At 53.8% G+C, this 15354-nt stretch overlaps 1 protein-coding gene across 10 annotated transcripts in view; it reads right to left on the bottom strand.

Annotated features, from left to right (window-relative positions):
• The window catches only part of DENND1A (DENN domain containing 1A), a 518366-nt gene that overhangs the window by 12729 nt on the left and 490283 nt on the right, over window positions 1–15354 (bottom strand). For 5 of the 10 annotated variants that reach the window (XM_047768359.1, XM_047768356.1, XM_047768358.1 and 2 more), the window contains 2 exons: window positions 15049–15105; window positions 8474–8562 (listed from right to left, as the gene is read on the bottom strand). In XM_047768359.1, coding sequence (XP_047624315.1) covers window positions 8474–8562; window positions 15049–15105 — 146 coding nt within the window. The other 5 variants (XM_047768362.1, XM_047768357.1, XM_047768364.1 and 2 more) reach the window with 4 other exon arrangements.

The raw sequence follows: 15354 nt of genomic DNA on the forward strand, positions 1-15354 counted from the left end.
GGGTTCTCCAGCCCTCCTGTGAGTCTTTTTTTTTTCTTTCTTTTCCTTTCTGTCTTTTCTAGGGCCACACCCGCGGCATATGGAGGTTCCCAGGCCAGGGGTCCAATTGGAGCTGTAGCCACCGGCCTACGCCAGAGCCACAGCAATGCAGGATCCGAGCTGCATCTGCAACCTACACCACAGCTCACGACAACGCCGGATCCCCAACCCACTGAGCGAGGTCAGGGATTGAACCCGCAACCTCATGGTTCCTAGTCAGATCTGTTAACCGCTGCGCCACGAAGGGAATTCCCGTCCTGTGAATCTTGAATGAAAACACTTGCAAAGGGCTTCTCCTGGTGCCCTGTGTATGTTCAGTCACTACCCACAGACCACATTCTCCTGCCAGCAAATAGATTCTGGGCCCCTTCACCGTGTGCAGGGGTCTCCCTAGGTGTTCAAGGGCGAATAGGGTGGTCCCTGCCTTTGAAGACCGTCCCAGTCAAGGTTACTGGTCCCCAGCTGGGCATGTCACAGGACATCAGGATCTGAGAGCACCCTGCCTGCAGACTCTGCGTGTCCCACCCCCCCATCACCTGACATGGGGCCACGGTCCAGAGCGAGCCTTAGCACGTGCATGGGTGAAAGCAAGTGAGTGGGGTCTCTGGGGGAGACAAACTTGGTGCAGGACCCACGAGAAAGCCCTGGAAGCTGCACTGAGGCTATTCCCTGTGTGGCCCATTGCCAAGGCCGGGGCTGTTCCCAGGCAGAACTGGAGAGAGATATGGGAACCTGCAGGATGTGGGATCTTTGTCCTCTGTGGCACGTGAATACCCACTGAGAGATGTGTCATGAGACTCACTGTTGTAATGAGTCATCATCACCAATGAGAAGGCGTCTTCCTGTCAGGTGGGGACAGGTGAATGTGAGGCCAGGTCCTTCCCACCCCACTGGGAACATGCTCTGCCTGTGTGCAGTTGTGGGGTGGGCCAAGACTCCACTTGGGAGGTGACACAGGGCTGAGCTTTTAATTGTGGGTCCAGCAGGGGCTGCACAATGGCTTGGAGGTGGAGGAGGGGGCATGGGGCATGAGGCTGGGGTGAGGGTTTCAAGTAAAGAGGGAGGTGGGACTGGCAGGGAGGGACCAGGTGGTGGAGGGCCTTGCACCGGCGTGAGGACTGGAGGTCACGTGCAAGGTCAGGGGTGATGCGGGGGCTGGGAAAGCATCAGGGGGGCCTTATTGGCTTTCCTAGCCTGATTGCCTTCTCTTGAGTTGGTTGTGCCTTTGCCTTTCCAACCTACATTCATCCATCCACCTAATTAGCAACCCATCTCTCTCCCTCTCTCTCCACCCATCCATCCATCCATCCATCCATCCATCCATCCATCCATCCATCCATCCATCCATCCATCCTCCTTCCTCTCTCTCTCCCTCCATGTGAGAAAGCAGTGGATGCGGATGTGGAGCCCAGCAGACCCGGGTGTATGTGCGAGACTCAGGGCAGGTTATTCCACTTGTTAGAGCTTTGGCGCCCCGTGGCTGAATGCGCTAACAATGCTTTCACTGTGAAGACTTTTTGGGGAGCAGGGGAGGTTAACCAAGGTGACAAATGTCAAAGTACTGGGCCAGAAACTGGCACCTGGAAAATGGTGATGTGGAGTCTGGGATGGGGAAGGTGCTGGTTGGGATGGCGAAGGCTTTCAGAGGAGACGGAGCTTATTAACATCTTGAGGATGGGGCACATTTTCCAAGGGCATCCTAGAGGCTTGGCTCTGTAGCTGGAACTAATTCCCCTTATGGCGACAGCTCCTGGGAAAGTCCCTCCTTCTGAGTGGCAGCGGAAGTGGCTGGAGACCAGGGCTGCTGTGTTCTCTGGGGCTGTTGCACCTCTGTGGCAGCTCCTGCTCTTCCAGTCTGGGCTCAGGCTCCATGCCTGGTTTCTGGCTTGGCTTTGTCTCCAGGCCCAGAGGCCACCGTTGGAGGGGGAAGGAGCCCAAATCAGGGCAGGAACCTCTCACCTTGCTTGATGGGTCTGCATCCTTCTGCCTGGTGTCCTGGCAGCTTGCCAGCGGGCAGTGCCCATTCCGCTGCCCCTGTCCCCTGGGGCCCACAGCCCAGGGCCCAGCTGGCCTCTTGGAGACTTGCTCCCAGGGAGGATCACAGTTTTGGTTCTTAGAACGCCAGGCCGGGCAGATGGTAATCACATGTGGCACACAGCAGGTGCTTTTACATGTTTTGGGTTTTTGTTTTTTTCTTTTCTTTTTAGGGCCGCACCTGAGGCATATGGAAGTTCCCAGGCTAGGAGTCAAATCGGAGCCGCAGTTGCCAGCCTATGTCATGGCCACGGCAATGTGGGATCTGAGCCGCATCTGCAACCTACGCCACAGCTCAAGGCAACGCCCGATCCTTAACCCACTGAGTGGGGCCAGGGGTTGAACCTGCATCCTCATGGATACTAGTCCAACTCATTACTGGTGAACCACAATGGGAACTCCTCTTTACACGTCTGTCATTGTTAACTGACACACTCCCTCATCTCTAGGGTGCTGGGCTCTAAGCTTCAACCTGCCCTCAGTGACTCTTTTGCTCACACATTCAGTAAATATCCCTGAGCAGACATGGCGAGGCTCTGGTCTGGGAGTTAAAGAGTCAAAACTGGAGTCACACGGCCCTGCCCTGTTCCCAGATGACCAGGTGTGTGAGCTGTGTGTGGATGGGCATTGTGGGCTTGGGGAGAGGGAGGGTGTCATTCATGGGGGAAGGGGACTGTCAGATGGTGAGGCTGCAGCAGTCACTGCTGACAGGAATCCTGTGGGCAGTTTCCCAAACCGTGTTCTTTGGGATGTTACCAGGCACTGCATTAAAAAAAAAAAAAAAAAAAAAAGAGGGCAGAGACTTGCTCAAGGTCTCAGATTGGCAGTCACCCTCAGGGCAGCCCTGGGCTGTGTAGGAGGGACAGGGGCTCTGGTTGTGACCCTCAGCTAGGGCGGGGCTGAGCCCAGGTCTCAGGAGACAGAGGAAGGGTGGGGACAGAGGGCGACAGGCCGCACATCACCCGCCAGAGCACGTGTGCAACGGGCCTGAAGAGATACAGTCGTAAAGTGTTCTGAGACCTGATCTTTGGGCAGCGCTCTCACTAAATGCTTCTGGCAGTTTCTTCTGATCTTATTTTAATCTTCTGGGGCTTTGGGTGCTGGGGTCACACAGTGCAACTCAGATGAGCGGACTCTCCAAGTCCCTGAGCAGCGTGGGCTGGCCGCCCGGTGTACACACTGTCTGCCCAGCCAGCACAGCCTGCAGAGGCTCTCCGCAGCCAGAGGCTTTCTAACACCAGCCACATGTTCTTCGGGGTCTCTCAGATTCCCGGGGGTCCACGGCAATGATGGGAGTGTAAAGTGGTATGACTCTTTCAGAAAGTTATTTAGCAACACAGAGCAGAAATCTGCCTATGAGACTCGTTAAGGGTTGGGCTTTGGCGTCAGAGACATGCTTGAAGCTCAGCTCTGCCACCAGCTAGCTGTAGTAGGATCGAGGGCAGAGACCACCTCCCCGAGTCGCAGCTACTTTCTCTACAAAATAGAGCTAATGGTACCTACCCCTGTCCCTGGATTTCTCACAAGGAGTCAATGAAATAATGACTGTAAGGTGCTTAGGATGCAGTGCTCGTTCATGATAGTTCTTATAATGACATAAAACAAGAAACAACTTAAACAAGGAGAGTTACTCGGGCATTTTTCATATTTGTAAGAACCTGCAACAATCTACAATCTACCCATATGAGGGGCATGGGTACGCAATCTACAATCTACCCATATGAGGGGCATGGGTACGCACGCACGCACACACACACACTGGGATCTCCGGCGGTCACCAACAGGACTTTCAAGGACAAGGAACAAGTCTGTGCTATAGGATATTGCAAAGACACTGGAGGCTCTGAAAAATATATCTGGAAAAAAGGCCAGACAGGAATCTGCAGAAATGCTAATAAGTAGTTGAACTAACGTAATGGGATTCAGAATAAACTGTCTCTTTCCCCTAACTTCTAGATTGTCTGTCAGACTGTTGGGTAATTTGTACAAACAAACAAAATTACTGGAAAAGAGTAGATTTTTGCATGGATCTGGCCAGAGAAGTGACAGGGCAATGGCTTAGGGGCCCCTGGTGGCTGAATCTGGAACATTCTTATTGAGCACAAAGAAACTCTTGATAACCAGCCTGCAGCCCGTCAAGACTCAGGTGACTGGAGGGTATTCTGTGTGTCACCTTTTGAGGACAAGGTGTAATGGAAAGAGCTTGGGCTCAGCACGTCTCAGATCCACACTGAGTGCAAACCTTTCCTCATCACCACTCAGAAGACAGCCCTACCCTTCTGGTTCGTGTGAAGGTTTTACAAGGTGGGGGCTGTTTGTAACTACTTCCCGCCAAACTCGTAGCCCTCATGGCAGTGGACGAAAGAGAGAGAGAAGCATTTGGGGACCGGTAGATCAACCTCTGCCTTTGGCCCCTGTCTGCTCACTGGGTGAGGTCCTGAGGGGGAGGCATGCTGAGCACAGTGCTGCCTTTTGGAGCTTGTTATCGGTTCTTTCTAAGCCTGGGTCACATGGGAAGGTGCCCTCTATCTGGCCGTCTGAAGGGAAATTAAGCTGGGGCCCAGCAGCCGTGCACACACCTAGTGAAATACCCAAAGCCCACCTTGAACAGGTGGGGACCTGTGACCTCACTGCCCACTGCGGCCGCCCTCTCCCTCACCACGCAGAGAGGCTTACTGTCATAATCTGCTTCTTAACAAAAAAACCTGGACGGTGCAGAAGAAAGGGCGAGGCCTGTGACACCAGACGGAAGACCTCTCCATTTGCCAGCCCTGAGACCTTGGGCAACTTATGGAAAGTCTCTCTGGGCCTCAGTTTCCCATCTGTTAAATGGGAAAGCCACCACCTACCCTTTACAACCTCCAGAGATGTTCAGTAAATGTTACTTCTCTTTCCTTCTCAGATAGAAACCCTCTGGCCCCAGTGAACACTGCTTCCCCGGCCGGAAGGGGACTGGACAGTTCCGGTTCCCAACTAGAGGGAGCCCGAGAGGAAGGAGACATGCGGAGCCAGTCACCTTGGGCCATGGAGCTGTCTCTCTGGGCAGAGCCAGGCTGACAACGGACCCCTGTGGACAGCAGAGTGTCATTGAGAGAATGAAACTGAGCAGCATTTGAAGTCCTGGCCCTGCCACTCTCTGACTGGATGACCCTGGAACACTGGTTAATACATTTTCCGAGCCTGAGTTCCCACTCTGTGGAAGGGGAAATGGATTCCAGCCTAAGGGGGTCTGCGCACCAGAAATGCTCCACTGTCCTTGCCGTGATGACCTGGCCTCTGACCCCCAGCCCATGCTGTCTGACCTCTCCTAACCCTCTTATCCTAGGGGATCCTCGGGGCACACCATCAGCCCCATTTTGAATAATAACGATGGTAGCTGATACTTCTCGAGGAGAAACGGTCACTGAATAGTAATTAGCTAATGTTAATTGAAAAACAGAGGGAATGTTCTCCACGGAAATCTTCTTTTCCAATTGCCATCAAATGGGTTTATGGGGCTAGACACCCACCTTTGATTGGAAAGAAAATTTGACAGGAAAAATTTTATTTTGGGAAGATGCAAGCAAACAAAACTCAGCACTGGGATTCTCCTTAGGGCCTCTTTTAGAAATCCTATGACGCTCATAGCTAGGAGGTTTTTTGAAGGCGTTCGCTGAATGAAGGGATGTGAGAAGGGACAGATGGACGTGGACTCTAAAGGAAGAAGCAGACTTCGACGGATGGACTGGCCAGAGAGCTGCCTGTGGTGCTACCAGGTCTGGACGAATCCCAGGCGCTGAGATGCTGAGCTGGAGCTGGAGGCTGTGGCGACCATCTCAGTCTTAATCAGCTCCATCTTGCTGTCCACAAAGTTAATTATTTAATGTGCTTTTTGGAAGTGAGGGTTGGGGCAAGAAGTCAGGAAGAAGACCGAATCTTTTCCTCAACTTCAAATATCCTCCATCTCTTTCTGCTGCCCCAATCCTCTCAGTTTCTGATGCACTTTGACATTCCCAGTGGAGACAAAGATCCATGATTCAAGAAAGTCCAGTCCAGATTAAAGGGCCGGGCCCCGAGTCCGTGTGCCCAACCCCAAACCATGGGCAACGGAGGCCCATTAGGATGAGGCTCCGTCCGCTGGCTTGTCTTCTCGTGTCTCCCAACGCAGTGCTGACAGATTGGTGGGGCTGGTTTCTCCCCCCTCCCCAAAACAATATTTTATGAGGAGTCTGTTTTATTAAAATATTTTCCGCTGGATGCTTCCTGTGTTTCAAGAAGTTGGTCTTGCCAGCTGGAGCTGATGACAGTTGAGAAAAACACATTCAAGTGCTGTTGTGACATGGCATTTGGAAGTGGAGGAGCACAACGGGGGGGGGGGGGGTGTGTGTGCGGAGAGAAGGCAGCCTGGGAAGAGACGCTGGAAAATACCCGGGTTGCACCAGAAATGTCACGGGTGTTACAGGAGAACGGCCCTGCCCCCCACATTAAAAAATATGAACAGAACTCTCAGAATGAAGACCTAAAATATACGGCCCTGTCTCCTGGGGGACCTGGGTCACTGTTACATGTGATCGCAGAGAACCCGTCATTTGTTTTCTAGCGCTGCCGGTTTGCCAGCTCACTAGACTAGTCCTCCCCCCTGCCCCCGGCCCCACTGGTTCATTTTAACCCCAACTGTTTCCCGAAAAGAAATCTAAAACAAGGCGTACTGCAAAAATGACAACAACAACAACAACTCCACAAAAAGTGGCACTGACAGTTCTGGTAATCACCAGAATGATGGGGTTGCCAGACACAGGCTCGTTGCATACACCGAAGATGCGACCTGCTAGCACTGGGCTAGAAAAGCAACAGTGTAAGTAAAGGTGGTGAGGAAGCCCAAGCTCTCTAATCGGGACCCCGGCCACCACACGGGTGACGCGCTTCTGGAGACGGGGAAGTGTTGTTGGCCCGGGGTGTCTGGGGGGCGATGCAAAGATGACCTGGATTTGCATTTCAATATCTACAGGCCCATGACCCTGTGTGCCAGCACAGTGTCTAAAACCCGTCGTCCAGTTTTAAAGAGGTGGCTGTAAAGAAGAGTGACTGATTTCATCCCCCTGAGGAGCAATCTTTGGGATCTGAGGCCCTCTGAAGCCATGTGGCATTTTCTCCACAAGGGGGCAATCATAATCCATGCCAGGGAAAGAGTTACACCAGTCCCCCGGTCCTATCGTGCAGAGCAAAAGTTAAACCGACACCCGAGTTCGGCAGCCCTCTCTCCAAATTCTGCATCACCAAGCATCTCTCAGGACACAGAGACACACAGACACACACAGGCTTGAGAACTGCCCAGGCTGGTTCTGCAATGACGCAACAGTCTCAGTGGTACCACACTGTCAGCGGGCATCCTGGGAGGCTGAAATGGACCATAAGCCGAGTCAGGCCACAGCCTGACAACTGGGAATCACTTCTTCCTTTGGGCTCTTTTTCTGGCTAGGACCTGCCCCTTTCCTTAACTTCTTTCCCTGAGAACTTCCCTGAAAATGGGGTGGACACAAGAAGCATTCCCCTCTTCACCCAAGGGATGTCAGGGTCCCAGGGGCAATTTTTTTGGTTCCCCCAACAACCCTAGACCTTGATGGATTCATGTTCTTTTTTCAAGGCCTCACGGGAGGCCAGTGTGCAGCTTCTGGGTTATCTGGGCAGAGCCCATGGGCCGTGTGCCTTGGGGACGGACGCTCTGCATCCCTAGGATGGGAGACAGCTCTGGAGTCAGGGCTGTGTGCTGCTTTAAGGCCCCCCCCACACCCCCCCGCTGCCGCCGCCCCCGCACAGAGACAGCTCAGTTTCTCCACAGTTTGTCCACCTGCCTCATCACTCGCCTCATATACCCAGCGAGTGGCTCTAAGCCAGGCCCTGCCCCGAGGAACTCTGGTCCCAAGGGGAGGCAGGAAAGCAATCATTATAAACTAAAAGCTGAGGCACAGGTGAGCAAAGGTGCTGGGGGGATGGGGCAGTGGATGAAGACAGTTCTGTGTGGCAACCGAGCTCTGGAGACCTCCAGCAGCCCAGACCCAGGAAGGTGGGAGCTCTCGTTAAATAGGCTGCCCCCTCACCCGGGTTCCTAACTCCCGCTCACCCGGGTTCCTAACTCCCGCTCACCCTCCTGAAAAGGGCCCGGAACCTTTCTCTGAGCTTGTCTGAGTACTGCCTGGGTGTCATCACTCAAAACCCAGCCCGGGGGGTCCAGCTCCCTGGCCTCTGGGGAGCCTCCCGCTGGAGTGCCAACTGCCAGCACAATGGACACTGAAGATCAAGCCCTGCTCCCCAACTGACCTCTTTGCGAAAGACCCGCCTGGGGCTCAGGGAAGACTTTCAAAGGCTGGGCTGCCGCGTGGGCTCCGGCAGACAGAGGGGAGGGGAGCAGCGGGGTACTCACTGTTCGGGGCTCGAGACGGACGTCCTCCGGCCTTCCACCGTGATGTTGCTCTTCGGTCTCTTTACGACATGCGGCCGAGGAGGGCGCACCTAGAATGGGCACAGGGCTGAGTTGGAAGAGCCATAAAGGGACAGTCTCGAGATGCAGAGAAGAGGCCCTGAAACAAATGCTGAGGGACTGCCACAGTATAGGCTCAAAGGCTCTGCTTATCATGGAGATGTGGCCTTTGAATTCCGCCTGACACGGGAACTAGAATTCGTGGCCTACTCATGGGCAAGGCTCTTCTGACGGGCTGGGTTTCCTTATCTGCAGCTGGGGGATGGTTCCACCTGCCTCCTCGCGGGGCTGCCCATGGGGGTTCAGTGAGATACTGTCCGTGCGGGACCTGGAACAAAGAGGTCTTCACTAATGCCAAGTCCTGCTTGCCTCCTGGCACCGGGAAACCGATTTGGTGGAACGGAGAGGTTTCACTCAGACCTTGTTTTTAGGGTACATGTGCTTATTTTGTTCCTTTTACAACTGAATTACAGGATGCTTATTCTCCCCCACCCCCGTGTATAGCAAACACTAACAGCATTAGAAGGCCAATAACAATCTTCCTTCTTCCTACTGTACAGCACAGGAAACTATATCCAATCCCTTGAGATAGACCGTGATGGAAGATAATATGAGAAAAAGAATGTGTGTGTGTGTGTATATGTATATATATATATATGACTGGGTCACTTTGCTATATAGCAGAAATTGATACAACACTGTAAATCAACTATACTTTAATTTAAACAATTAAAACAAAATAGAAAACCACAAAAACCCTCAAACAATCCTCCTTCTGCTGCCCCAGACATCCCTGTCCAGTCCTTCTGAGCAGGGCTCAGCCTGAAAGTCACACAGCCCGTGTGGCTACTGCACTCGCCGCGTGGACCTGGCCCGAGGGTCGGAGGTGGGTGTATTTGAGAGTGAAGTACACAGCTTCCCAATCCACAGCCAGGCTGCAGCGAGAAGGTGGTTTTCTGTGTTTTGTTTCCTGACCTGCAGCCTCTGAAAGCCAAGACCAGGGACCCTATGCAAAGACTCCCTCCTCTCCCGCCAGGGCCGTGATGAGAGTTAGGCTAAGAATACTCATTTGGTCCAGTGAACATTACTCGGCTTTAAATACGGCACCGTCTTCTCTGAACAACGCCGGAAAGGGGCTGGAGAAAGGGGAGAAAGCCTATCTGCGAATTTTGTGGCCAGTAAAAATACCCAGCATGAGAGGCTGCTCTCGCTCTGCAGGTGAGGGACCACGGCAGGAGACGGTGCAGTTGCTGAGGTCAGCGCACAAGACGGGGAAGGAGAGTCCACACAGGCCACCCCCTCCCCCAACCCTGCGGTGGTGGGTGACACAGCACAATGGCTGCTGAACACACTACAGAAGTTGGCTGCATGAAAGGCAAGTCTCTATAGAATCTCATCAAGCCCGCAGGTCTCCGCACAGCCGATCTAACCGAAGTTTTTCCGCATGGAGTGGCCAGTCTGATCTCAGCCCAGTTTGGCAAATGAGAGGTGTGGTCAAAGCCAAGTGCATCCCACCAAACTCTCTGTCTTTGGCGGAATGACCGTGAGGGTCCAACACGGTGAGGTAGGGAAAGCACCCGCACAGGGTCTGCACACAGTGGGGGCTCCATAAACACGCATCTTGCTTCTCTGTCCTTATCCATAACAAAAGAAAGATGGGGGTGGGCTGGGGTGGGGGTGCCTCTGAACGAGAAGATGGGATTTGTGATGGTCTTACCCTTGTCTGGCACCCTGCTCAGTGCTGCTTATAGTGATCCCTCAGCAAGGTTTTTAGAAACAAATGAAGGTTGCTGCTTGGAATCTAAGGAGTGTATAATAATGTTGCTATTATCATCATTGCTATTAGAACATGGCCTGCCACAAAGCGGACAGCCAGCCACCCTTTGCTGAATAAATGAGTGTCTCTATTCCCCCGCCTGTGCTAACCCTGAACTGGTTTCCCAGCCCAGAGCCACACTCCTCTCGCAGCTGGTAAACAGGATCACCTGGTTTGCACCCGACTTCGCACCACAAAGGGGGTGTGCCCTTGGGGCAGCATGGCCCTGTCCCCCCACCTGCCCCCACAGAGGTCCTGGGTAGGGGCTTCGGGAAGGTCAGACATTAAGGCCCGTCAGCCTGTCCTCGCCCACAGCTGCTCCTTGGTACAATAGAGGCGGGTTAGGAATGTGAACTTGTGGCTGAAATGGGGGGATTAAGTTTGTGGCAACTTCAACTGAACTTGCAACGTGGTGAAACATGGGGAAAAAGAACAACAGAGCTAATTAGACGAGCTGAGCTGTCAGAGTGCCGCTGAATGGCTCAGCGCCAACAAACAAAAGGAATGGGTTGGCAATCAGCAGGATCGATGGAGAAGACTGCTTCATTAGGGATGATAAACCAGACAGAGCAGGGAGAGGGAGGGGCTGGAGGGGGAGGGAGGCAGTGAAGGCGGTGGGGGGGGGGGGAGAGGAAAGGCACGGGGGGGTGGGGTGGGGGGGAGACCAGAGATGGTCACCCGCGCAGCTGCAGACACACCCAGCGTCACACACATCTGATTGGTGTGGACAAAGCAGACACAAAATTAGACGCATGGACAGACAACCACCCAGAGACACGGAGAGGCCTCAAGATGCCAACATACCCACAGTCTCACAAAACACACTCACAGAGGCATGCACAGGAGGAGAAGGCACGTGCTTGAATCTCTCTCTCTCTCTCTCTCTCACACACACACACAGAGCCACAGACATACAGCTAGAGCCGCAACCAGGCACAGATACACAGAGACAAAACGGTTTAATTAAGCCCGAATCACAAGACGATGCAGACAACTGGCCCGTCATATTTCAGCGATCACATCCATCTTTCTGGGGTGCTCAGGAAAGGTGGGGGCTGGGGATGAGGGAAGAAACCACAGGCACACACAACAGCGACTGGCCCCACCAGGGCTGGGATCCCAGCAGCGCCGGGGAGAAAATGCTAAACAGGGATTTGGAGCTCTGTTCAAGGGGGACTTGAGGGGAAAGTTGGGAAACCAGCCAATTCCCCACCGGATTTAAAACCTGAGAAATCTAAGTCGGCAGGGTTAAATGTGTATTGAATACAAAAGCACCGAGTACATTTGATTTTAATGGTGAGCAAGAAATAATAAATACAGAGCTTATAAAGCGCTTCGCATGCGGCCGACCACAGCCTGCCTCTCCCCTGCTCGCCCCAGCCCACTCCCCTGAGTCCACCAGACACTGGCAAGGCTTTCTTCTGCTCTTGCCTTTTTCTCCTTTTTCAAAAGAAAACCTAAATCCTCTGGTCACATCTGAACTCCGGCCACAGGTGCCGGGGTACAAAGCTCCTTCCAGAAAGGCTGAATGACCAGCCCCCAGCGCCTCCCCCCCGGAGGGGGTGCAGATGGCCACACTCCTGCCCAGAACATCCGCAGCCAAGTGACCTGGTGAAGCCGGGTTAGGGGCCAGTGGCTTTGGACATGGGAGCCTGTCGGGCCGTCTTTTCTGAGGCCCTTGAGGGGCTCCATGAGCCATGTCTCCCTGGTTCACCCCTAGTGCGCACTGGTGCCCACTGCAAATACGTGCATGAGTGCGCTCGGAGTAAACAGACCCTGGGGCACCAGGGAATGCGAGGCCCCGAAAGCATAAAACTTCTAGGGCTCCCAAATTAGTCCCACAGTGACCCTGCCTGGCAGAGGGTGTCTGGATGGGCAGAACTCGGATATCTGTACCCACTGCTTGCCAGGGACTGTGCTGGGCACTACACACATATGACCTCGTCACCCCATCAGGTAGGTATTGCTAAACCCATTTTATAGATGATGAAACTAAGGCTCAGAGAAGGGATACGTCTGACCCGAGGTCACACAGCCAAGAAGTGGCCAAGCTGGGACTCAAACCAGGACAGGCCTCGCTGACTTCAGGCCCAGGAGAAGTGGTTTTGCCAGGTATCCTGCCTCTTCAGCATGCCATAACCCAAGGGGGTGCAGCCCCAAGTGCTGGGCTGGTCACCTCTTGCAGCAGTGCAGCGGCGTAGGCAGCAGCGACTCATCCTCAGGCTTTGCTCAGGACAATATTTGCCTTGCCAAGTCCTCAGTCACCAGTGGAAGTGGCTGTACTCCAGCCGCCCTCACCCTCCCATCTGTATGATTCCCCTCACTGGCGAGACAAAGTGGAGCCCACGGTAGCTGTCTCCAGGGCCCAAGCCTTCCAAGGGGAGCAGCCCTGCCCCGGGTCATGCTTTCTAAGAGACTCCCTGCCTGCCTTGGATCCTGGGTCTCTCCAGGGACTTCTGAGAGCTATCCACTGGATGACTTTGGCTTGGGAGAGGCTGCTTGGTGCAGAGTGGCGGGGAGGCAGGGCAGAGAGGCAGGGCAGAGAGGCAGGGCTGGACGCAAAGGCCAGCAGGCCTCACGCCATCTCTGCGGTCTCGGCTGCCAGTTGGGAAAATAGCATCTGCTCCTCTAGCCCGTTTTAAGGACAAAGGAGCACAGTCCTAGGCACATAAAAGGTGCTCAAAAAACGCCAGTTCTCCTCACCTCTGCATCCTTGCCAGAATCTAGTACTGCATAGAGATTCTATGGGAAGCCCAGCTGGCTGCTGATAAATTTGCTCTCAGCTGAAGGCTCTGCCTGGGTATTCTGCACCAAGCTAGACCCCGTGGAAATGGAGGTGGAGGGTCCAGGGAGATTGGTGTGCAGGAAAGACCACGGGTTCTAGAGTCTGATGACCCCTTTGGAGAGCTGTGGGACTTGGGTTACCTGGTTCCTGAGCATCAGTTCTCTCACCTCTAAAACAGGTGGGACGCTGCCTGCTTCACAGAGTTACTGTGAGCCTCGACTGCGATGATGTGACCAAGAATGATTTGCTGACTATGAATATCCTAGGTGAATAATGGCTACGAAGAAACTGGGTCATTCCGCAGAAGTTGTAAGACTGAAAAATCAGTTGAGAGTAAGAACTGCTACTGTGTGCCAGGCACTGTGCTAGGTGCTTTACAAATGTCATACATATTCATTCTCGCCAAAAAACCCTCCGTGAATGAGGGTACATCAGAGAGAGAGAGGAGCAAGGCGCAGAGAGCTTCAGGACTTGCCCAAAGTCACACAGCTTTGGCATTCAGGAATCCATGTTGGTAATGACTGTACTGAAATTCTCACTAAATCACACAAGATTTGACCCAGAGGTTGACTTCTTATTCCCCAAAGTGGTTTCTTTTTGCCGTTTGTGCCTTCCTTCCAATGACAGCGAGCAGCAGCAGTCTAGCCCCTTGACAGCTGTGCTGACCATGGTTTCATTGGGGCACAGGATGGCTCTGTCACACATGGTTGGAACGACAGTGTCGTGGCTGCCATAGGTGAAGGCACCTGCCAACATCCACCCCACCCTTCCAACCCCCATGCGCGGCAGGGAAGGGAAAGGGTGCCACAGAACTTTCCAGGGTCTACTCAGAGCAGCCACCAACTGATGCTGGGTGAGTACATAGAGGATTAAAAATAGACACAGTTGGAGAGTGTCCCGACTACTTCCGGTTTGGTGCCGGCCAATTCAAATTGATTTGGTTCAAATAAACAAAACAGAACAAAAAAGACACAGCTCAGCCTAGTCACCTGCACCCCTCAGCTGCCACACCCTTCAAGATGGATTTGGACATGACCATGAAGACGGGGGAGGGGCTGGGAACTCTGACGGCAGGTGGGCAGGAACTGGACCAGTTTTGTGTGACTGCAAGAGTGGTGGCCACTCTGAACAAGAAACAAAGTCTTCTCTTGGTAAACAGCCCTCATAAAAGGTCCCGGCAAGTTTCCTACTTCAAAGGAACCTGCTGAAGTTATCAGGCCTCCGCAGAGCCAAAGTGTGAGCTCACAAGAACAATGACTTCACCGATTTGCACATGGGACCCACACCTGGTATTTCCCCAGGGCATGTCTCTTGAGCAAACACGGATGGGTCTCTCCCCCTTGCCCACCCATTGCCAGGGGTTGGTGGGCTTCTCACACCTCATCCTGCTTTTCTGCCCTTTCTTGGGGCGTCACTTGGGAGGAGGGCCCCATGGGAGGCCCGGAGGGGAGGAGGCTGGTCCCCATCAGAGTCGGCTGGATATTCTCTGGGCATAGCCTCTGCCCCCGGGAAGGGACATCAAATGCATTCCTAAACCAAGACCTGGGGGGAACGAGACCCCTGCTGCCAGACTTCTGCTTCCTTTGTGAGGAAGAGGGGCTGCAGCGAGCCTTTCAAGCTGATAGGTTAGAAACATGGCTCAGCCTAGGAGATTCACGCAAACAATGCACACACGGCCAACACACCACACGGCGGCCCCACTGCCTACAGCTCTGACCTGAGTCGCCAAACTGATTCAGAAAAAGGAGAGAAGCCCAGAATGTGCAAGTTCAGGTACATGCCACACAGAGGGAAGCTGAAAAACCCACTTCCCGGTTTTCTTTTGCAAGGCAGCCGAGTTCAGACTCCCGGGTTTAGTCAGCAGGGAGAACGGCTCAGGCAGTGTTAGGCGGGAGGGAAGGACCACCGGCTACTCACGGGCCTTGAGCGCTGTATCTTGGGAGGCGGCGGGCGAGTGGGACGGAGTCTCTGTGGCTGCATTAAAGTGGAAACTTAAGACATCAGTACACACGGTTTGATGCATCCCACACACGGCCCCAAGCGTCTGGTCACCCAGACCCGAGGGCCATCTTCTGCGCCTCCCGCTCCCTCAGCCATCACGTCCTCTGCCTCGGGCCTGGATCACGGCAAGCGCCTCCCCATCGCCTCAGCCATTCTCCACACAGGCCGAGGGGGAGCTTCCAAACTGCCACGTGACCCTGCACATCCCAGCCTCGAGACCTC

This window comes from Phacochoerus africanus, chromosome 2 (genome assembly GCF_016906955.1).
Source record: "Phacochoerus africanus isolate WHEZ1 chromosome 2, ROS_Pafr_v1, whole genome shotgun sequence".
NCBI classification, from domain to species: domain Eukaryota; kingdom Metazoa; phylum Chordata; class Mammalia; order Artiodactyla; family Suidae; genus Phacochoerus; species Phacochoerus africanus.